The 21739-nt window shown below is 39.9% G+C and overlaps 3 protein-coding genes across 4 annotated transcripts; 2 read left to right on the forward strand and 1 right to left on the reverse strand.

Annotated features, from left to right (window-relative positions):
• Positions 1 to 55: 55 nt before the first annotated feature.
• On the forward strand, positions 56 to 5095 carry cptp (ceramide-1-phosphate transfer protein). Of its 2 annotated transcripts, XM_030732736.1 has the most exons (3): positions 56 to 160; positions 288 to 430; positions 2794 to 5095. In XM_030732736.1, exons 2-3 carry the CDS (start codon positions 306 to 308, stop codon positions 3314 to 3316), a joined length of 648 nt encoding a protein of 215 aa, XP_030588596.1. In that variant the 5' UTR covers positions 56 to 160; positions 288 to 305; the 3' UTR covers positions 3317 to 5095. The 2 variants fall into 2 exon arrangements, with proteins under 2 accessions (XP_030588596.1, XP_030588594.1); XM_030732734.1 differs by having other exon boundaries at positions 80 to 430.
• Positions 5096 to 6210: 1115 nt separating this feature from the next.
• ubxn10 (UBX domain protein 10) lies at positions 6211 to 7472 on the forward strand. The gene has a single exon (XM_030734380.1). It carries the CDS (start codon positions 6488 to 6490, stop codon positions 7160 to 7162), a length of 675 nt encoding a protein of 224 aa, XP_030590240.1. The 5' UTR covers positions 6211 to 6487; the 3' UTR covers positions 7163 to 7472.
• A 392-nt stretch (positions 7473 to 7864) lies between these two features.
• ddx19a (DEAD-box helicase 19a) lies at positions 7865 to 19538 on the reverse strand. Its single transcript, XM_030734797.1, has 11 exons — positions 19054 to 19538; positions 18852 to 18915; positions 18556 to 18748; positions 18386 to 18478; positions 14499 to 14601; positions 14283 to 14397; positions 14013 to 14190; positions 11882 to 12119; positions 10507 to 10669; positions 8625 to 8816; positions 7865 to 8537 (listed from the first exon to the last, which is right to left on the reverse strand). The coding sequence occupies exons 1-11, from the start codon at positions 19114 to 19116 to the stop codon at positions 8476 to 8478; spliced, it is 1464 nt and encodes a 487-aa protein (XP_030590657.1). The 5' UTR covers positions 19117 to 19538; the 3' UTR covers positions 7865 to 8475.
• Between the last annotated feature and the right edge of the window lie 2201 nt (positions 19539 to 21739).

Consider the following 21739-nt stretch of genomic DNA (forward strand, 5'->3'; position numbering starts at 1 on the left):
CAGCCAAAGCCAGGAGGAATAAAAGGCTTTTATTTTGAAGGTTAACTGCAAATTTCGAGTCTGCGCAGTAGAACCGGATTAGAACAAGTCAGACCTGTCACTGTATCTTATCGAGCAGAAAAATGCTTAATTTTTCTTTCACTTTTAACTTTTCTTGCAGGTAACGCGTTCACTTTTTGATCGTTTACCTCAGGGCTTACATTTTTACCCAGCTCCGGTTTATTTTTATCCCTGAAATACATTTTCTCATTCATTTTTTTTTTTAACCTGCCTTCTTGTGTCATTAGCACTTCCTTATACCAACCATGGCTGGCTCGGAAGACCAGAAGTTCTCCCTGCAGGAGGTCTTAGACACTTTTAAATTGTGTCTGTCGGAAAATAAAGAAGTCTATCTTGAACACTACGTCGCTGGGTGGCGTGGGCTTGTAAAGTAAGTGATTTGGGGCCTGAATATTTTACATTTGTTCTTACATCAATGTAGAAATAAAGGTGAGCAGATCCCAGCAAGGTAAATGTGGGACAGAACAAAAACGCATTAAAGCTGTGTTTAAAAACAGCAAACAAATGAATTCTACACAGTCTGAAGCAAAAATCTTGTATGGTGTAATTCTGTTTCTCTACAGCCAACTTTGTGCACCAATATTATGGGTTATATCGTAGTTTTAGTGGCAAAACTGCACCAGTTTAATGTCTGTGATGTAGAGGAGCAGAAACAATGTCTATGTGGGATAGGTGGCTGATCAAAACAAGTTACAGCACACGAAAGGGTCTCCTTTTTACCTCATCATGGGATAATGATCCCATGATCATCTTCTGTCATTCCTTCTGCATCAACATAGTTTTCTAATGTAGTCATATTTTAACACATGCCAGGTGTTTAATTTGATATTTAATATACTCAAGGATATGAAACCATGATAATGCTGAATAAATGAAGATTATATATGTATACAACATGTGCTGGATACCAAGATTACACATCACACTTGCTCACAATCCTGCTGTTCCTAGGCTGGACTCTTTATTATGCACTGCTCAAAAAATTAAAGGAACTTTTTTTTTTTTTTTTAATCAGTGTGGCATCAAGTCAGTTAAACTTCTGGGATATTGATCTGATCAGCAGAACTGATATCTGACCTCCAGCAGGCCACTAATGTGAATGTCTCTGACCAAACAACAGAAATGGACTTCATGAGCGTGGCCTGTGGGCCCTGTGTTCACTGCCCAGCACCGTGGAGCCTGATTGGTATTTGCCATCGAATACCAGAATTGGCAGGTCCACCACTGGCCCTCAAAATCAATGCCCTTCATCCTTTTAGGCCTGCAATGCCATTTGGCTTTCAACCGAACATCACTGGCTTGTTCCAGAACAATGGAACGTCCGGTTTCCTGTCCAGGAATTTATAGGCAGGCATCTTTTCCCCATTCAGATCAGATGTGTTTTCAAAGTGTTGCTTTATTTATTTATTTTTTTCTTAGCAGTGTACAGCATCTTTTGTTTGGCCTATGTCTCTCCATGTTATGTTTGTGCTTAGTTTTGGTAACCTGGTATTTTCTGGCTTCTTGGGCAGGTCTCCCTGGAAAAAGATTCTAATCTCAGTGGACTTCCTGTTTAAAAAAAAAAAAAAAAAAAAAAAAAAGTGCATGATAGAAATAGGATGACAAAGCTAGTAGAACCTAGTATATGAAAGGATGAGTAACAAACTCACTGTAACTGCCGTCCCATGTGGAGGTGGAAAAGAGTGACTCAACGGGAGCGCAGTCCTTAAATAATGTGAGGTGATTTCAGATAAGATCAGTGATGAGAAGAAAGGGGACAGGAAGTGTGGAAAATAAAATAGGAAGTCTTCAATACAGTGGACCATTTGGTTATAATCCAGATATGACCCAAATGTCACAAGATTAATTAAAGATTCAAATGTTTTTCAGCAATGTGTGAGTTAAGAATTAAATTTGGATTTGTAAATGCATGAGTGTGCCCAGACTACAGTTTAACACTCCTTCTCTTTCTTGCTGTTTTCTTTTTTTTTTTTTTAAATTGCTGTTCCTATAAAAGGGGAGCTAAATATTTCAAATAAAGAAATAGAAAAAGGAAAGGATGAGTATAATAAAAATACCTGTTTTGTCTCCCCCTCTGGTGCCTTCTAAAGAGATTAAGGCTTTCAAATACTCAAGCATAACAGGCACTTCTGTTTTTCAAAAGGTCACAAATGTCAGTATGATGCTTTACATTTGTCTCAAATAACACAGACTCATTGCCTTTACTGTGCATGAATCCCTTACATGCCCTGCCAACCTCCCTTTAAGGCCCATCCTGAGAAATACACACACAGCAAACAGGTCCTTGCTAGGGCTGTTTGATTATATGGGTCAGTTTTTTTAACTGACTTTTCCTTTTATTCAGGTGGATTACCTTGAGCTTAAAAATTAAGAACTGAAGAAGCCTTTCGGATGAGAGGTGAAACGTCTTAAAGAAGCAAAGAAGTCTAGTCCAGTTTTCAATAATGTTTTAAAAAAATTATTGGAAGCCACAATTGTAATTGAAATTGTCATTTTTACTGTAAAAAGTATGCATTATGGGAAATATTTTTGCACCAGGAGTAGCATGAAAAGGGAAAACTTGAGGAAAACTCGAGCTCTGCTCTGTGAGCGGATTCTTGGAATTTCTCATGTGAACCGAACTGATTATAATTTGCAGGCATTTCGATTTTACTGATTATACTCTGACCTCTAATAGTACACCAGAAGGACACAGGGGTGTTAACAGTGTGTGTTTTTTACTCCTTGTAATAGGTTTCTGAACAGCTTGGGAAGCGTTTTTGGCTTCATTTCTAAGGATGCTGTCAGCAAGATCCAGATCCTGGTGAATTATCTGAAGGGTGAGAATGGCTCTCACTACACCACCATGCAGTCGATGGTGAAATATGAGCTGGACAATGATCTCGTGGACGTGAACAAGAGAGGCATCCACCCGGAGTCGGGCTGCCGCACTCTGCTGAGGCTCCATCGTGCTCTGAGGTGGCTGGAGCTCTTCCTGGATCGCCTGCGCACCAGCACTGAGGATAGCAAAACATCTGTCATGTGTGCAGAGGCCTACAATGAGTCCCTCGCCCAGCACCACCCGTGGGTGGTCCGTAAGGCCGCGGGCATGGCGTTCTGCATGCTTCCCGGGCGTCCAGCCTTTTTTGAAGTGATGAATGTTGGCCCACCCGAGCAGGTTGTGGCAAAGCTGGGGGAGGCCCTGCCCCTCATTTCTGAGGTGTATCAGATCACAGAGGACCTTTATGCTCAACATAACCTGCTGGAGTTACCGTAGAGAGCGAGAAGTGCTATTACGTTGCCTCGTACTTTATATAATTAAATATTTGTAACTTCTTCCTGCTGAAAGGCTGCTGAACGACCTGCTTCTGCTGCTTGGTGAAGGATTTGTGTCATAACTAAGTGGAATTTCATTAAGACTTATTTTAAATTACTGTGTACATGTTTTAATATAAAATGTTATCTGTATACCTCCACCTTTGAATTATTATTTTAATCTAAATTTTTCCTTCTAGATCAGCAATTCCCAAAGTGTGGGTCCTGAGAAACATGTTTTCAGTTAACTGAAATTTTTACAAGATTTTACATTTTTAAATAGGAATATATTTTAAAAATTGCACCTTTTAAACTTTTATGACTTAATCCACTTATCCATCCATTTTCTGATGCTTATCTGGGTCATGGAGGCAGTAGTCTAAGCAGAAATGCATAACTCTCCCTTTCCCTGGCCATCCCCTTCTGCTCTTCTGGGTGGAAGCCAAGGGGTTTCCGAACCAGCCAAGCGATGTAATCTCTCTGGCATGTCCTGGGTCTGCCTCAGGGTTTCCTCGTGGTACTACATGCCCCAAACACCTTGCCTAGGAGGCATCCCGTTCAGATGCCTGAACCACCAGTAATTAAAACATTTAATAGGATAAAATTCTTTGAGTTCCAAAGCGCCAAAATCAAACAGATTTTTCTCTTTAATCCTAAAGGACTTTTTGACCCAGGTTTGAAATTTAGTTTAAAACTGCAATTAAATATTTATATTTTAAAAAGAAATTGAACAAACAGTAAAACCATGGGGTTTAAAGAATGACCTCATTATTATAATTCCTTTTCTGACCTTTTTTTTTTTTAATTCCAATCTCCTGATATCACTTTAGGATTTTTAAATTTCATACTGGTCCACAGTGGTCTGAAGTTTGGGAATAGCTGCTCTGGATTAACTGTTTTGTTTATTTTAAACATAACTACGGTGGATTCCTGAAGTCTCGTTTAAAGCTGCTGGTTTTTTTTTACAATTTATCCAAAGGAAAAAAAGGGCAAGTTGACATTTTACATTTGCACATTAATTTAGAGGTAGTGAAGCCACAATATGATAAATTGATTACAGAATAACAAATATTTGGCTCTCAGATATGAGAATTTGCCGAAGAGATTTAATATTTTCAGTAGATTAACACAAAAATTATTTGTTGGCATGGTGATGATACTAATGACCAAGCAGTTAAATGGAAACTAACAATTAAATATCAGTAATTAAATAAAGTAAACTGTTAGGTAGTTTTTAAATGGTCATGCAGTATTTAGTCCAGTGTTAAAATGTTGCGTCTGTTGTAGATAATGTAATTTTGGATGACCTATATTACAATATATTCTATAAATTGAGAAATATTACAAATGCAGACAGACCAGCAAATAATGGCAAAACAGCATGTTTTAAATCAGTGATTAAAAAAATATTTTTCAATCTGTAGCAACATTAACCTGCAAAAAGCAAAACAAAAAGAAAAACATACTGTTATTAAACATCCATAAAAGCATATCAAATCAGTGCTTTACAATACAACTGATTTAGGGTTTGATTGTCTTTTTGTTGTTGGTTAAATTAGGATTTGTCTTTTTTGTTACATGCAAATGTTCATTTGTTTACATAAATTTATTTATGGAAATAATTGTGAATTTATATGTACAAATATTCTGATAAAAGGGCATTCTTTGTTTGAAATGATACATCTCCCCTGTGGTATTATTCAAATGTGTAATAAACTGTCCAAATAAATTTAAAGATTGACTTGTGGCTGTAAAAGATCTACTCGCAGTTTCTTATTTAGTGATTTAAACACTTTGGCATGTGACTTGTGAGATTAGACCCTCAATATAAGTCCTCATGTTTGTGAGCGCAGTCATCCTCATACCTGACTTTTTGTAATCAAGCTTGTTTGAGATCCCATAAGAACCCCACTGCTCTGCTTCTCTGAAGGCTAGAAACTTGGAAAAAGCTAAACTTCTCTTTGCTTTAAACTGAGCTGCAGCATTAGGAAGTGGCAGAAATTATTACATAGCATTGCTATAAGACTAAATATACACACTGGCCACTTTGTAAGGTACACCTGTTCAACTGCTCAACGCAGTGTTATTCGGCCAATCACACGGCAGCAACTCAATGCATTTGGGTATGTAGATGTGGTCAAGATGACCTGCTGAAGTTCAAACTGACCATCAGAATGGGGGTGGAAATGTGATTTAATTGATTTTGAAAGCGGTGTGATTGTCGGTGCCAGACAGGCTGGTCTGAGTATTTCAGAAGCTGATCTACTCAAATTCACCACCCCCACAACCATCTCTAGGGTTTACAGAGAATGGTCTGGGAAAAAGAAAATATCAAGTGAGTGGCAGTTCCTTGGATAAAAACGCCTTGTTGATGGCAGTCAAGGTATGCAGAAGAGCATTTCTGAATGTTTAAGACATCAAACCTTGACGCAGATGGGCTATGGCAGCAGAAGAATACTCCAGGTGTGACTCCTGTCAGCTAAGAACAGGAAACTGAAAGTACAGTTCACACAGGCTCCATAGTATGGAGGGTATTTGTCAGGGTAAAAATTAAAGCAGTTCAGAATTGATATCAAAATATAAATGCCAACCCCCCCCCCCCCCCACACACACACACACACACACACACACACACACACACACAAAAACAGGAATGTGTTTTTGACTGAAACTGAGGATATTTTTTCCTACATTTTAATTTTAGGTAGTTTTAAGCACACAATATTGTTTCAGTAAGGTTTAGTTTTTTTGTTAACTAAACTGTAAAATAGGTTTGCCACTTCTGGTTTGTATTAATGGATTTGGCTGCAGTTGCGTGTTCCCAACACTAGGGGGCTCCCAGTCTCCAATCACGGGTCGTCAAGGCAACCAGAGTGCCATGGCAACGTCGCTGACGCTTGAGAAGGGACTTAATACCTAAACTGGGAAGTAAAGCGCACAAACAGCATTTTATCTTGTTAACCAGCTACAGAAGCATACATGTACACGTTTAAGTGGTGCAGCAGTTTTTTTTTTGTTTTTTATTTTAAAAAAGGTATATTCACAGCTTTTAGGCCAATATAAACTTTTACTTCTTTCTGCGAAGCACTGAAGCCGAGAAACAGCTGGAAATCTTCACAACAACGGCTCCTCGATGCATCTAACAAGGCCAAAGTCCTCCAAGGGGCGAAAGAGACCCGCTGTGAATAACTCAGTGTATCCAGGGGAGGCGGACAGCTTCCAGAGGCAGCCGGAGTCTCGTGTGTGTCGCAGGCCGGACGGAAGCCTCCGCTCCCGGTCTCAGCCCGTCATGTTGCAAGCTAACCAGCTGAGCCAGGAGGATGTTTTGTACATGCTGCATCACGCTCCCGCTGCTCGGCTACAGTCTTTTAACAAGTACAAAGTCCTTCCGTCTATAGAGAGGAGAAGGCAGTCAGAGGCGAGTCTGCACAAAGACATGTCCAACCTCAACCTGGCTGATGATGATGGTGTGACCCAGATCTCCAGACCCGAAGTGGACACAGTCTGTGCCAGGCCCCACGATCCAGCACCAGAAGCTGGCAGTGGCAGTTTGCTTCTTGCTATAAGAGCTCCGTGTGGGAGGAGGTTTCAGCAGCTCTTTGACCCCACACACACTCTGCTGACAGTGAGAGCCAGTGCAGAGGCCAGGTTTGGAGCCACGTACGAAGCGGCTTGCGTTGAGACCATGGAGGTGCCACGCAGGACCTTCACAGACCTGAATATGACTCTGGCACAGTGTGGTATTCCGAACAGATCCGTGCTGTGCATCTCCCAGAAAAATGACATTGTGGAGGGGGAGCAGGAATGATTTGAAATGGCTTTTGGATCTGCAGTTATGCATTTTTATGGCCTCAATTGGATATCTGACCTTTACTGTGCAGCGCTTAAAAGGCTGTTTTCCTCATCAGTCTGTAGTCGTAGTCCTTTATACTTTTAAACACCAAACTTAATGTGCACCTTACGCAAGTAAAATTAAGCTACTCACGCTCAGGACCATGGTGTAAACAGGGGTGGGGTGGTAGTATTCAAAGCTGTATTTATCCTAAAACATGTTTTTGGTGATCTTTAAACATGCATAAGCTTGGTTTTGTAATTCAAATGTAATAAATCAAACTCAGTACAACTCATTCCAGCTTGTCTTCCTGGACTGTTAATTAAAATTTATCCCATGGCTTTATTCAACCACATAATCAGACAAAAGATTAGTGAAGAAGCAAAATAATCTTTTGGATCTGCTTTCTTTATCCTTTATGGGGCAATTTGAAGATGGCACCTTAAAAACAGCTCATTAATTAAATTAAAAATTTGTAACTGCAGTATGTAATATTTAGAGGTCAGGGTGCTCCAGATCCCAATGAATGATATTTAGTAGTTTCACTGCCTTAGTAATATTTAGCAACTGGAAACACAGCCTATTCCTGAAGGCATCATTACAAAGTCATTATTTTCATTAATGTGTTTCAACAAAAACTCGTGAAGCCACTTGTGCTAACTCTGGAAAATTTATTAAAACATTTACAGCAAAGTTCACAAAGAAAAACTAGGATATTTCAGAGAAAAGGCTCAGAGAAACTGAGAAACCCCTTTTAAACATATTATTCTTCAAGGTGCCAAAAGTTGCACTCTTAAAAGCTGCCTTTCAACTTCTGGCAACCATCTCTTTACAGGGGCACTTTTTTTTCTTTTTTTTTTTAAATCCACAAAAACTTAATAGCCTCACGTGAAACTACCAACTGGCTCCCGCTACACTGAAACAGGCATTTTAAACCTTAAAATGCTTCAAGTCACTCAAGGACATTTTATTAAACTCAAACCCGATCAAGTCATGCAAACATCTATATGCTACATAAATAATTCACTGCACAAATAAATCAAACACTGCAAACGTCCACTCTGCCTTGTAAATGCTGTTTTTAAACAGCCATGGGTCAGTTTATAGACAGAGCGACACGGCTCAAAGCTTTAAGGTGACGTCAGTGATCAAAAGCTAAATCAAAGTGAAAAAGTTCTGTTTTGCATAGTTAACAACTGCATGCATCTGTAAACAATTAAACGCAAACAATAAACCCTTGAAAAAAAAAAAAAACTCGTCACATTTTAGGTACCGCATCTGCAAAGAATTCAGCATATCAGGTTCTCCATTTCCTCCAGATTGGTAGTGTCTAGTTTTATGATTTTCCTGTCTGTGGGAGAAAGGGAAAAGGAAAACAAGTTAGGATTTAGATCAATTCTGTTTAAACACAAACTGACTGAATGAAACTGGAACATACTGAAATGCATCTCAATCTGTTTGATAATATCCATGCTGTGTTGGCTGTCCACCATATTAACGGCAAATCCGCGTCTGCCAAAACGTCCGGTGCGGCCGATCCGGTGAAGGTACGTCTCATTGTCCGCATTCCCATCCAGATCCACTGGGAGGTCAAAGTTCACTACAAGAGACACCTGCTCCACATCAATACCTGTAATCCACACAATCACAAATGGGTGCTGATATCAGGGTTGCGCCGATGAGAGATTTGAAAGTGGAGAGAGTCAATGTTACGAATGTCTGGGTGGAGGGAATTCCAGAGGCAAGGAGCAGGGCAACTGAAGGCTCTAGACCCCATGAGACCCCAATGAGAAGAACCTCAGTTTGAAATCACTGCTCAACCAGGATTCAATTTCCTGGAAGTAAACACGGACGACGGTGGGTGGGAGAGTGGTGGTAGGTTTGGTAAACAGGTAAAGCTGGGTGTCATCAGCATAACAATGGAAACTGTTCACAGAAGATATAAGAAAGTAGATGATAAACAGATGAGACCCCAGGATAGATCCCTGGGGAACTGGAAACTGATGTGATTTGAAATTTTTGAGTTGAATGAACTAAGTGTGGCCAGAGAGAGAAGATTTAAACCATTTTAAGGGCGTGTCAGTGATGGTTGAGCAGCAAATTCATTTATAAAAATTATTGAGCTTAGGTGGATGATATACAGTGGAGACCGTAGTAAGCATAGGCCTGTTAAATTGTTGGGCAATGGATTTAAATTAGTTGTAAACTGGCACAGAAACAAGCAAGACTTTCCACAGCAGATTACTGTGAGACCCTCTGCTAGATGCTCAGCCAATCTACTCCCAGGAGGAGTAGATTCAGTCAGCGGGGGAAAAATTTAGTTTTTGCCACATTTCAGTCAAACACACACACACACACACACACACACACACACACGCACGCACGCACGCACACACACACACACACGCACGCACGCACAGGTGTGGCTGTGTTTGACGCTGGTGTTACCTGACCTAGCCAGGGTAGCTAGGACACTGTGGTCAACTTTCCGTGTTGTTTCTTGGGGAATGGTGACTTTCAGACCAGATAGAATTTATTGGTTTGGAGTCAGACATGAAATATCCACCGGGATCCATGGTGGATCTACTGTATCAGACGGGCATGACAAATGACGTCCAGGCAGCAATGAAATACTGGCGGAGGGTCAGACAGGTGGAAACACAGCTGTAGGAGCTCAGCCAACTGCAGCCGATGGACTGAGTATGAAGAGCAGAGTATTCCAGAAGAGCCCAGACCATATAAACAGCTTCTTAATTTAGATTGTTGTTGACGATGAACCAGAGAAGGGCTCTGGACCAGCAAGAAGATCCAGGTGATGAGTGGGATCAATGTTGGTCAACGTGAATGACAGTAGCTCATCAATCAAGGTGCTTTTTCACCAATTGAATCTGCCTCACTTCATTTAAATGTAGGCATCCCCGTGTACAACTGATTGTTGCAGCAGTTCTGTCTGGATCTGCAAACTCCTCCACACTCTTTCAAGTGAATATGAGTTTGTGGAACGACTCCACTGATCTATCATCAAATGAAAAACAGGAGGACAACTTTTGTTGCTTTGATTTTAAATTAGCAGAGATGCTTGTTTGTCTTGTCTCCTCAACTTTTACCCCCCCAAATGTCTTTTTTCTTTAGAAAAGACTGACAACTGAGCTATTTTACACAAAGACTGGGTTAACAGCTACAAAAAATTTAAAAAAGAACCAGGCAAATGTTACAACTTAAGGTCACCAATTAGGACAGGCTCAAACATTCATGGGGCAGATCATTCCCTCCCACAGCATGAACATTTTTTTATCTTGAACTCTAAATGGTGTTCTTACCTCTGGAGCACACATTTGTGGTCACGAGCACCTTCTCTTTGCCGCTCCTGAAGCGTTCGATGACAGCAGCTCTCTGCTCCACTGTCATTTCACCACTCAGCAGTGCCACCTGATGGCCCTCTTTGGTCAGCTGTGCAGTCAGCCAAGCAGCCATCTTCCGTGTCTGAAGAGAGAAAAAAAATAAATAAAATAAGGATAAATCACAGCAGTATGTCAAGTTTATTAAAAGTCAAGCTCTTAGCTGTAAACATCATTAAAATATCCTTGCTCTGTAAAAGTGCATGTTTGAGATAAAAAAAAAGAAGAAAAACAGCAGCAAACCCCCCCCCCCCCAAAAAAAAAAAAAAAAAAAAAAAAAAAAAAAAACAGAAGCTTGATTGACAGTTTTGAGTCACTCTACTACAAAGAACTTCATTGCATAAAATAACTTCAGTATTCTTGGCGACAGGGGTAAAGCTAAAGGAACAAGCAGCAAATGCTGGAGTTCTTCTAGTGGCCACTTGAGACTGACTCGAAAAAGTTTTCATAGACCCCCATGTTAAAATGCTCAACTTTACACATGCTTTTTAATCCTGTAAACACTCCTTTTACAAAAACTCTAGGGTATGTTCATTTGTTTTTGAGGCCTCGCCACACCGATTCCTCAAAGGTTGCAGAGAAAAGCAGCACCTGACAGCCCATCATCTGTCTGCATCAGTGTGGAGACAACTGTGACAGGAGAAAGTTAACTGAGATGACAGAATATATTAAATTATTGTTAACTGTTATGTTCCTTAATTTTTGTTGTGTTTATGTTACAGTTTTTATAACTCATGATGGAGTGAGGGTCAAGTAAGGGCTGTGGCTGCTTTGATTGACACATATCCTCAGAGAGGGAGCTGTACCAGATCAACATCAGCTAGGCTGACACTGATCTGAACTAGACCTCTCCCTTGTGTTTGTTTCGTTGGTGCCTTTTAATGCATTTTTAATGGATTACCTCATTAGTATTAGGGTTTATATCTCTCCATCTCTCATGAGCTCATAGGTCCTTCACTCAGAGGAGTTAAAAATGATCAGTTATTAAGTGGAAAGGTCACTTGATTCTGCTTCTTCCCAATAGCTGCAGCTGCCCAGCAAAAGTTAAAAGTAGCCACAGCTTGAAGAAAAACCTATGTGTCCTCTGTCAAGAAAAACAAAGCTCAAACACTACTTCTTGGAGCCAAACTTGATAAATCAATCCAACTGCAGCTTGATCAGGAGTGAGTAAACAACACTTCTTATTCTCAGTTGTAAATTGATGAATTCTGGTATGAGTTATTGTGCAGTAAGTGACAAATTAAACCCATTAATCATAAGGAGGTTTTCTTTAAGATAGATTAAACAGCTGACTTACATGGCAGAAGATCATGGCCTGTGCAATGGTAAGGGTCCCGTATAGATTACAGAGTGCTATGAACTTGTCCTCCTTCTCCTTGCAGATCACGTAGAACTGTTTGATGGTGTCCAGCGTCTCTTCCTCACGCTTCAGCCGGATGATATTTGGGTCGGGGACCACTTGCTCTGCAAACCGCCACACAGAGTCCTCAAAGGTTGCAGAGAAAAGCAGCATCTGACAGTCCTTCGTCAGCTGCCTGCATCAGTGTGGACACAAGTGTGACACGAGAAACTTGTTAACTGAGATGACAAAGAAAATATTAAGTTATTAGGTTTCTCTTACCTTAATTTTGTTGTGTTTATGTTGGTGTATTGGGTTGGGGGAATGTTAATGGCCCGATAGCAGCTGTCCTGCTTAGGCTTGTGAACAAGTAGGGTTTCCTTGCCATCAGTAGCAGGTTTCCACATTAAAAGGAAGCAAAGTTGCTGAAATAACCCAGCTGTTCTTAGTGGTGCAGACAAAACAGCAGGAAGGTGAAGTTGGTACTGCAGGCTTCAAAACTGCGAACTTTTCACTCACTTCATAGATGTGCGTAAACTGCTAAATGTATTAAGGAGCAAACATGCGTAAATAAAAAGATCTCAACAACAACAAAAAAAAACCAAAAAAAAAAAAACAACAGAGCAAACAGACGCACACAGAGAAGGGCTCATTACTGCGACCACAATTAAAATCAAAATGAGTCTGATGGAAGATTTTACATGTCTGCACTTCCATAATATAACATGGATGAAAACAGGTTCTTTGTGTTCAGGCCTTGAAGAGTTACTGCCTGTGAGACCACAGATCTCCATTTGTTGGGTCACACACACAAAAATGCCATCTTGCTCGTTCGATGTGAATCTTGACTTCCTCACAAGTAATTGTCACTAATGGTCCTTTGTTAGGCCACCATTTCAACAAGTTTAAACTGGAAGAAAAGCTGCTTCTTTTGACCAAATCTCAAGCAACTACAATGCTGTTTAAGTAAGAAAAAGTTGAAATGAAAGCTATGCAGCCAAATTGCTTGCTTTGGTTTCTTTAAATGTGGCAGATATCACAAACTTGGCTGCCAGCTGACACCATCCTTCTCTTTAATGAGTTTTGGATGACGTGAAGTACATCCAATGACCCATTTTAGCCTTACCCCTGCATGCTTCAGGTTATCCCACCGACAGGGGAACGACTGTTGCCAGTTCTCAGCAAAGTGTTTCAAGAAATCTACCAAATTTAAAGATTGTGTTTATCTGCATACGGAGTGTTCTATTCTAATTTGTTCTTTATTAGCTTTGTCGCTGCATGAAGGAAACCAAAGGTGGTTTAACAGGTGGTTTTATAAACGATACTTATACTTAAAAAGGTTCTCATCTCATTAACAAATGTGGACACTGCAGACAAGAAAAAAGGTTTCCTTTTACTCCATCTTGATTCATTATCCTGGTCGTGGTGCTGCCTCTTTGTTGCTTGCTGTGTATGTCTAAGAGGCGCAGCTCCAACTACAACAGCATTATCTTCACTCCTGCTGTTTTATCACCCTTTGTTGAGGAAAGCAGAGGTTGCTTAAGCTGAATCTTTTTTTTTCCTCCCCCTACACGTACAATCCACATGAATGTGTATATATATAGGTGCAAAAGTGAGTGAAACGCCTGCGCTGTCAAGTCAACAACCAGCATTGTCTTCCTACTGTGCTTTCAACACCGCCAAGAGCAGCCTCTTTATTTCAGAGACACATCTTTAAAATTGAAAGCTGGCTACTGGCAACAAGAAAAAAAATAAAAAATACTTGTTAGTGAAGGTTTGTGCCAGCCAGTTTGCTTCCAGTTTGGAGAAAGCAAACTGGCCTGCCTCAATGAGCCAGCAGCAGGCTAATCAGCTTGCTTTTGCAGCATAACCAACAAACTTGATTTTGTTGGTTATGACTGATAAATTAAACTATGACATTATAGATTATGATGCCAAATACTGCATATAGAGAATGAAAAATCTGCATCCCTCCCAGGTGTTTAAAAAACAAACAAACAAACAAAAAAAACAACACATCAGGTGTAGTGTACTGTATTGTTTTGCATGTTTACCAGCTGGTGCTCGTTACTATAAAACAGAAGCTCACCTGTGGATCCGAAGGCTCTGGTCCCGGTGACCCTGTGTGGCAATCATCACATCAGCCTCATCCAGCACAAACATTGTAATCTTCTTGGGGTCAATGATCTTGTACTTGGTGCACCAGTCGAGGACTGTGCCTGGTGTACCGATGACAATCTGCTCTTGCAACTTGACTCCTCGCTCCACTGCACACAATGCAGAGTCATGCAGTGATACAGACTGGTGACTAGAAATACCTTTTCTCCAGAGAAAAGTACAATTAGTGTCATGTTCTTACTTCTATTCCCCCGAATGGCATATGCCAGTTTCACATCTGGACAGAATTTCCCCATTTGCGCGATTACTTGACCAATCTGCAGCGCGAGCTCGTACGTCGGTGCGATACAAAGGCACTAAAAGAAACAGTTTTTGAACCAGTGAATACATTTAAGGGCCTGATAAAAGGATACTAGCGATTGAAAATGCTGTGATATTCTGAGGATGTTCTGCTTACCTGAGTCCACTTATTGTCAGGGTTTGCATGGCTGAGCATGGCCAGAGAGAAAGCAGCAGTTTTACCTGTGCCAGACTGCGACTGGGCAATCAGATTCTGAGGTCTGGAAGCACAAAAAAGTGCACACATGAAGAAATGAATAAATCATGGACAAACCTGATGCAATGAAGCTTAGAAAGGTTTTTTTTTTTTTTTTTTTTTTTTTTTTTTTAAAACAACAACAACAGTTGTCTGGAGTTTTCTGATCATTACAAGATGACAATAGTTAGCTGATTAAAAAAAAAAAATCTAATAGAAAATTAAATAATTTAAGTTTAATTTTCTATTAACCCCAAAAAATCCTAGTAGATTCAGATCAGTGGAACCCTGCCCAGTAATCTCTCATCTTCCACTGGATCATTGGGGCTGTGTGCTTTCACTAATGTGCTTTCACTAAAAAAGAGAAAAAAAATAAATACATAAATACTAATGAGCATTAGAGCAATCATAGCTCAAAATCCTTAAGTATGCCATTGATACTGTAATTGTGAGTCTTCTGCATGGTGTGGCGCACGATCATGGCCCTGTCCTTGACATATCTGTCAAGTGGTGTGACCAGTTTTTCCTACAAATAAATATGGCCAAGACCAATGAAATGTTTATTGGTCTTCCTTGCACAATGTCTGACTGAAGGTAAGCCAGTGGCAGCAATTAGAGACTAATTCATGTCTAAAATGAGGGGGGAAAAAATATTCTAAAAGTACAAAAGGACTCAGGAAACATTCAAAATTGAGCGCACACTAATGAGCAATTGTAGTTCTTAGGCATACATATATTGCTTGTGCATTCAGAGTTAACACTCTTCTTATTCTTAATGAAATCGTGTTTTAAATATCACCCTATATACCACTGTGCACACACAAATTATTTTGCACAGTGTGGCAGACATTAGCAGTGCTAGCTGCAGCAGCAGCCTTCTTTTCTTGTAGGCTAGCGTCAACATGTTTGTGAAAAATGTAATGCCTTGCTTTGGCCTGTTGGTTATACGCCAGTTTACCGATCTTGCTTTACAACTTCCTGTCACAGAGAGAGACCGGCGCTGTTGTCTTTCAGAGCTGCAGGCCCAGCTAGCTGTGGGCCGCGTCCTAACATCAGAACCAACAAGTAACCACCTTTAAACATTAATAAAGTAAATAGAATAACACACTAGTAAGGGCAGGAAAGTTTAAGTGTCCAGTTGACTAGTCATGCACATCCATGGTAGCAATACATGTACACTACATGGCAAATGGACTAGCTCTTATATAGTGCTTTTCTACTCTGCACTCAAAGCGCTTATACAACACGTTTTTACCTTCACCCATTCACACAAGCACTTCCATATGAAGCTAAGTGCTTACTGTCTACCATTCACACGCAACTTGGGGTTCAGTATCTTGCCCAAGAATACTTTGGCATGCAGCCCGGAATCGAACCGCCAACCTTCCTATTAGTAGGTGACCTGCTCTACCTCCTGAGCCACAGTAACCCCAAAAAGAATGTTTGTTCTTTTAAAGGAAGTTGTGAAGCTTTAATGCATTCATGAGCAAGGTTACTATCATTAAAAAAAAAAAAAAACAAAAAAAAAAAAACACAAACTAAATAACAAAAACGGAAATAAAAAAAACTTTTCATTAACTGAAATAAAACGATAACTGAAACTGTGTTGTGGATTTACAAAACTAAGTAAAATGTTCTGAAATTATAGATAAAATGCCCTTCGTTTTTGTAAGTTTATTTAAAAGCCTTATGGATTGATATGAAATAATTTTTCCCTGCTCTAGCAGTTTTAGATGGGAGCACCATATGGCACCTCACAGTGTGTGTGTGTGTGTGGGGCAACAGTTAAAGTTTGGAGAAAGCAGCAGAGTCCCATATGGGATTTCTCTGACTACGATAGAAGTGATGACAGCAAAATGTGTGGAGCACTTCAAACAGAAAAACCCCACCAACCTCAAAATCCACCAGACAGCTGTGGAAACCCCTCTGAACCTATGCGGTAACCTACGACGTAACCTGACATGCACCTCTCCAGAAATGCAACTACACATCGGGTCCACGCAGCCTGCAACGATTGTGATTGGCCTGGTCACCACTGCCGAGTCCTTCTGTGAATTTCTGGCTACTTTTTGCAGCAGTTTTTGAATTTATTAGAGAGAATAATAATCAAAGCATCAATATACGGACTTAAAAATAAAAGCAAATTGAAAGAAAAAAAAAAAAAAAAAGTCAGGCTGTGCCTTAATGATCTTTTTGCATCTGTATGATCTTCTCAGAGGCACAGACCATCGTTTTGGACCCTCAGCATCTCTTACATGTTGAGTTCCAGATGTTTCAAACAGGGCAAAGGTTTAGTCTCCCAAAGGCAGCACAAATAGACTCAGGCTGTCATTTGCTTCATCTGCTCTTGTTTTTAAAAACATTTGAACCTTTCTTCTCGATGACTCGTGGCAAAAGTGGAGAATATTGGGTTCTTGTACTTTTTTTTGCAAGACTGTCTATAAAAGCATTTGCTAAATTTAAGGTTCTTACATGTGAGGGTGAACAGGTGTATCTAACAAGGTGAGTGTTATTAAAAATAAGTATTAGCAAAAAATACCTCAGGTTTAACAGAGTGCTTTAAACTATTAAAACTATTTAACTTTGACGTAAGATAGCATTACAAATGAACACAGGTGCACATTTAAGACGAAAAAGGCAACCATTTCATATTTTTCCTCAATAAATACATTAAAATAGTTTTATTTTAAATAAATCTCTTAATATATTTATCAAGTTAATTGTTTTGGCACTAAATCAGAGGAGTGAATATGAACTCACGGCTGTGCCAGCACCGTGGGCAGCTAGCCAGCTAGCATTACACAGCATGTTATTTGGTGGTGCAGTTGTAACTGTGCAATTATCATCAAAATAGCTCCTGGTTCACAAATTACTGTGTGCCATGTGTGTCCTGATGTGAGAGGGTTAGCTGTGGGTTATTAACTGCTGTCTTGCATTTATTTCATATGATTGTGCAAGAAAAGTACATTTAATATGCCCCCCCCCCCCTGTGTAATACAAAATACACAGTGTGAACCACTTGAAAACCCACAGTGGATGTTTTATCTGGCCACAAGAAATTATGACAGGCACTACTTTCAGACTTGAACACCAAACGCATAATGCTCATTGTCAATCCATTTGTGGAGATGATGGCAATGAAGTTTCCATTAAATTATCCTGTTACTGTCAAACTGCTAATTTACTGAAAGGAAAAACTACTAACAAAAAAAATTTTCATACTATAAAATGATAAAAGAGCAGGTTATTGGGAAATTCAAGAATTTAAAAACAGGCATACACTTTACATTTTTCCCCTCAAACAACTCAAAATAGTTTTCAATCAAAAATATCTAACTGATTTATCCCTTAACTGTTTGGCACTACAGCAGGTGATTGAAATTCAGAGTTATAGTTTTGCATTTTCTAACTAGTTGTCATTCTCATTTTGAATTTCTGTTTTCAGTTGAGTTTGCTCATTTCGGTTTAGTTTATATCATCTTTAAAGGTTTCTGTGTTAAAGTCTTCTTTATTAACATACCAGGGAGGGCATTTGTCAGGGGCAAGATCTAAGAAGTTCAAAACAGGTAACACAATAAAAACAACCCTTTGTAAAGGAAGCTGACTCACTGTCAATAAGATACCTCATCAATAAACATCTCCAACAAAGCCTCATCAGGTTGGTTCTGTTGACAAATTTGACCAAAGACTAAAACTAAGGACATGCCCTTCTAACATACACGTTAGTTTTAAATTTTAATTTCTTGATTCACACGTAGTTTTTAATTACTTTTAGCTTGCTTTAATAACCTTTAAGAAAATGAACTCACGGCTGTGCCAGCATCATGGGCAAAGCGTTTTCCTGGATCCTGGATGGTCTGTTGAAGCCCATATTGTAGACACCCTTCAGCAATTCAGGCTTCCTATTAAAAAAAAAAAAATGCTTTTAGTAAAGTAAAATACAAAATGAGTGTGATGGAGGTTTTGCTTGCAGACTCACAGCCTCAGTTCCTCAAAGGTCTTCACAGAATACAGTGGAGAAGTGGGGTCTGCCTGTAGGACCTCCACCTGGTTCCTGTTCCTCACCAGAGAGTGGCGGATTAGTTTGTTCAGGAGGGACTGCTCGGCCAGGTTCACCCTGTCCTCTGCGTCCCCCCAGCCTCCATGTTCGGCCTTCTCCGGCATGATGTTGCCTGCACAGGTGGGAAAACCAGCCGAAACCGTGATAGCACCATCATAAGTCAGCAATTAAATTAGTTAGCTTTGATTTTTCGCGAGGAAAAAATGAACAGTTACCATTTATGTCTCCTATCATGTTGCGTGGACCACGAACTCGATTCACCTTCTTTGAAAAGTTAAGCTGGTAAGAAAAGGCACGGTTTATAACTTTTTAGTGAGCAAACAACACAACAGTGACAGCACAGTCAGCATTTAGCTAGCTTGGTTAGCCCGTGTTTGACAATACCTTTGGAGCGGTTGAGTCACCTTTAAAACTTACCTGTATGGATGGAGTTGTAGCCTCTTGAACATCCACTGCAGCTGCCCACGAGGTTTGGGACATTTTCAGACATTAATCGTATATTTTTTTTCGACACAAACTATTTTTTTTTCTCTCTAGGAAAAAGTTTGGTGTCAGCATGTGCGATGTGCGTGAGCGCGCAGTACCCCGACCTAACCCAACCGCAACCCGCCGCTGGACCACTCGTGTCGCATTCACAAGCGTTGGAAATATCGCCATTTTTAAAACTTCAGCCTGCAGAAGCAACCAATCAAAGAGGTTAAACGCGGATATATGACGGCTAACTGTAGCTTTAACATCTGCCCATCTCAAAAGCAATTTTTTTGGCATTTCTTTAGGTGAGATGTGTGAGAGAGGTTTTTGTGAAGTTCTATCCACAGTTAATTTATTCTTTGACAAATACAGCAACGATGACATTTTTACTTACCCTTTTCTGTGATTACGAACAAGAAATACTTCGCACAGGTTTGCAGTATCATTTCGTTTGTTTGTTTGTTTGTTTGTTTGTTTTAAACTGTAACGCTTGAATCCACGCGAGGGTACAGTTACGTACTTTCTGAGGGATACTTGAAGGTACCACAGTATTTCCACAATTGAGTGAACCTGCTGACACTCCGTTCATAGAAGACACACCCAATCACTGCGCGTAGAAAGGTAATTTATAACTGCAAATTACCGCACAAAATTCCCCAGTTTCAGCTTCACAGTTGTGAAGATTGAATGCGTTTTAATATATATATATTAACACTCTTCTTTTCACAGAGGACCTATGGAAGTTTTAAAAAAAATCCTAATTAATGATCATTTTCATCTTTAAGGATATTAAAGGCACTTAATTCCACTTCCATTTACATGTTCAGACTATAGGTTTTTTCACATACAAATGACCATGATGAGAGTCTTCAGCTATCGATTATATGCAGTTTGGATTACAAATTATGTGTTTGATAAATGGATTTTTTTCATGTGTCCTCAAAAAGTTTAAAAACTATGGCAACTCAAATAACTTTCACATAGGACAAAAAAAAAACGCATTCAATCTTCACAACTATGAAGCTGAAACTGGGGCATTTTTCGTCATTTCTACTTAATAAAACAGCTTAACTAATTAACTTTTTAATTTTATGTCTATTGACAAACTGACTTGTCCAATGCACAGCAGCTAAGTTTAGTTATGCTTGTGGCAAAAGAAACACTTCTGAGGTATAAAATGTTAATGAGAATTTCACATTTAGGAGTTAATAGCATGCTTAATTACTTGTGTGAGACATGGACTAATCCTCTAATTGAGGTCAGTCATTTAAGTAATTTTACAGAAATTAGTACACATTTCCTCTTTTCAGCCTCTTGAGTGTGAGGATTTGCTGTTTTTTGGTGTCTTATGTCATTAGAAATGGGCAAAAATAGGCAACCAACATTTGGGATTTTGTCACTATTCTGACATCTTATAACCAAATGATTAATTGGGTTCAAAGATGATTGAAGCAGTTTTTATTTTTGGAAAACAAAACCTCTGGATAGAAGTAGGATTTGCCTTTACCTTTCATGCCATTTGTATGTTGTGAGGAAGAGAGGTGGAGAAACAGAAAGTGCTAGGGAAGCGGGGAAGGAGGAGGGAGCTTTATTGGCTGCAGGTTAATTCAATTTGGAGGCGGATGCTGAGTTTCAGCCAAATCCACCCACACGCGCACTCGCACACACTCATACACAGACAGCGATATACACATTCGCAACTATAGCAAAATTATTTTATAAACACATATTAATTGTCATGGTAACCTCAAGCAGAAAACAGATGGATCAAACCGAGTGATTACCAAACAGAGAGACAGCCAGACACCCACGCTGGATTAAAAACATTAAGGGCTTTCCAATCACACCAGAGGAGAGATTATAGAGATAAGAGGGAGATGTGTAATGCTCTGTTTCCCACCTCTTTTCTCTTGGTGTTACAGTACATGTCATGCACGCTGATCTCTTGTTATTAAAGAGGGTACCTAACACATTGTCATCAGGGCTTGAATGAGTGGGTGGTGCTTTGAATGGGGATGGGAAGGAGGATGTTTGGACCCTGTGTCTCAGCCCCTCTCTTTCTTTCTCTCTCTTTCTGTCTCTCTCTCTCACTGAAACTCCAGCATCCACACAGTCAAGAAGAAGAGGAGGAGGAGGAAGAGGAGGAGAGAATAAATGAAACAGTTTTTGCAACCACATGTTGCTGATTGAGCCGCTGCAGCAGCTACCTTCCCTTTCTTGTGGCCGTTGCATGTGTAGTTCATACCACCTGTGGCCACACTCCTATTCCCTCTACGCCACAGAGAGAGAGAACAAAAAAGGGGATCTGAAAGAGGTCGGAGAGGAGGTAGTAGAGGAGGTGGAGGATATCTTTCACGATCAGTGGACTTCTGATAGAAAGAGAGAGAGGGAGAGCTGCATGCCAAGTTAACACAAATGAAAGGTAAGATAATGAGGATACAGATCAGATGCGTTTTCATGCTGCGGTGTGTCTCTCTGACGGTGCACAAACAAGCCTGTCATTTGTTTTAAATGAAGAAAAAACGGTCGGGCAGTGGGATGATGATTAAAACTGTCAGTGTTGTGTCTCAGTGTAAACAGACATACTGTATTTCAACAGGTGGTTTTCCACAGCATCCTCGCTCTGATTTGA

Source organism: Archocentrus centrarchus, chromosome 7, assembly GCF_007364275.1.
Source record: "Archocentrus centrarchus isolate MPI-CPG fArcCen1 chromosome 7, fArcCen1, whole genome shotgun sequence".
NCBI lineage: Eukaryota > Metazoa > Chordata > Actinopteri > Cichliformes > Cichlidae > Archocentrus > Archocentrus centrarchus.

Coding starts and splice junctions, on each gene's coding strand:
- cptp (XM_030732736.1), top strand. CDS start 306: ATGGCTGGCTCGGAAGACCAGAAGTTCTCCCTGCAGGAGGTCTTAGAC. Junction 431..2,793: donor GGGTGGCGTGGGCTTGTAAA/GTAAGTGATTTG, acceptor TCCTTGTAATAG/GTTTCTGAACAGCTTGGGAA.
- ubxn10 (XM_030734380.1), top strand. CDS start 6,488: ATGCATCTAACAAGGCCAAAGTCCTCCAAGGGGCGAAAGAGACCCGCT.
- ddx19a (XM_030734797.1), bottom strand. CDS start 19,116: ATGTCCCAAACCTCGTGGGCAGCTGCAGTGGATGTTCAAGAGGCTACA. Junction 18,479..18,555: donor ACCTTTGAGGAACTGAGGCT/GTGAGTCTGCAA, acceptor TTTTTTTAATAG/GAAGCCTGAATTGCTGAAGG. Junction 8,817..10,506: donor CACAAATGTGTGCTCCAGAG/GTAAGAACACCA, acceptor TGTGGATTACAG/GTATTGATGTGGAGCAGGTG.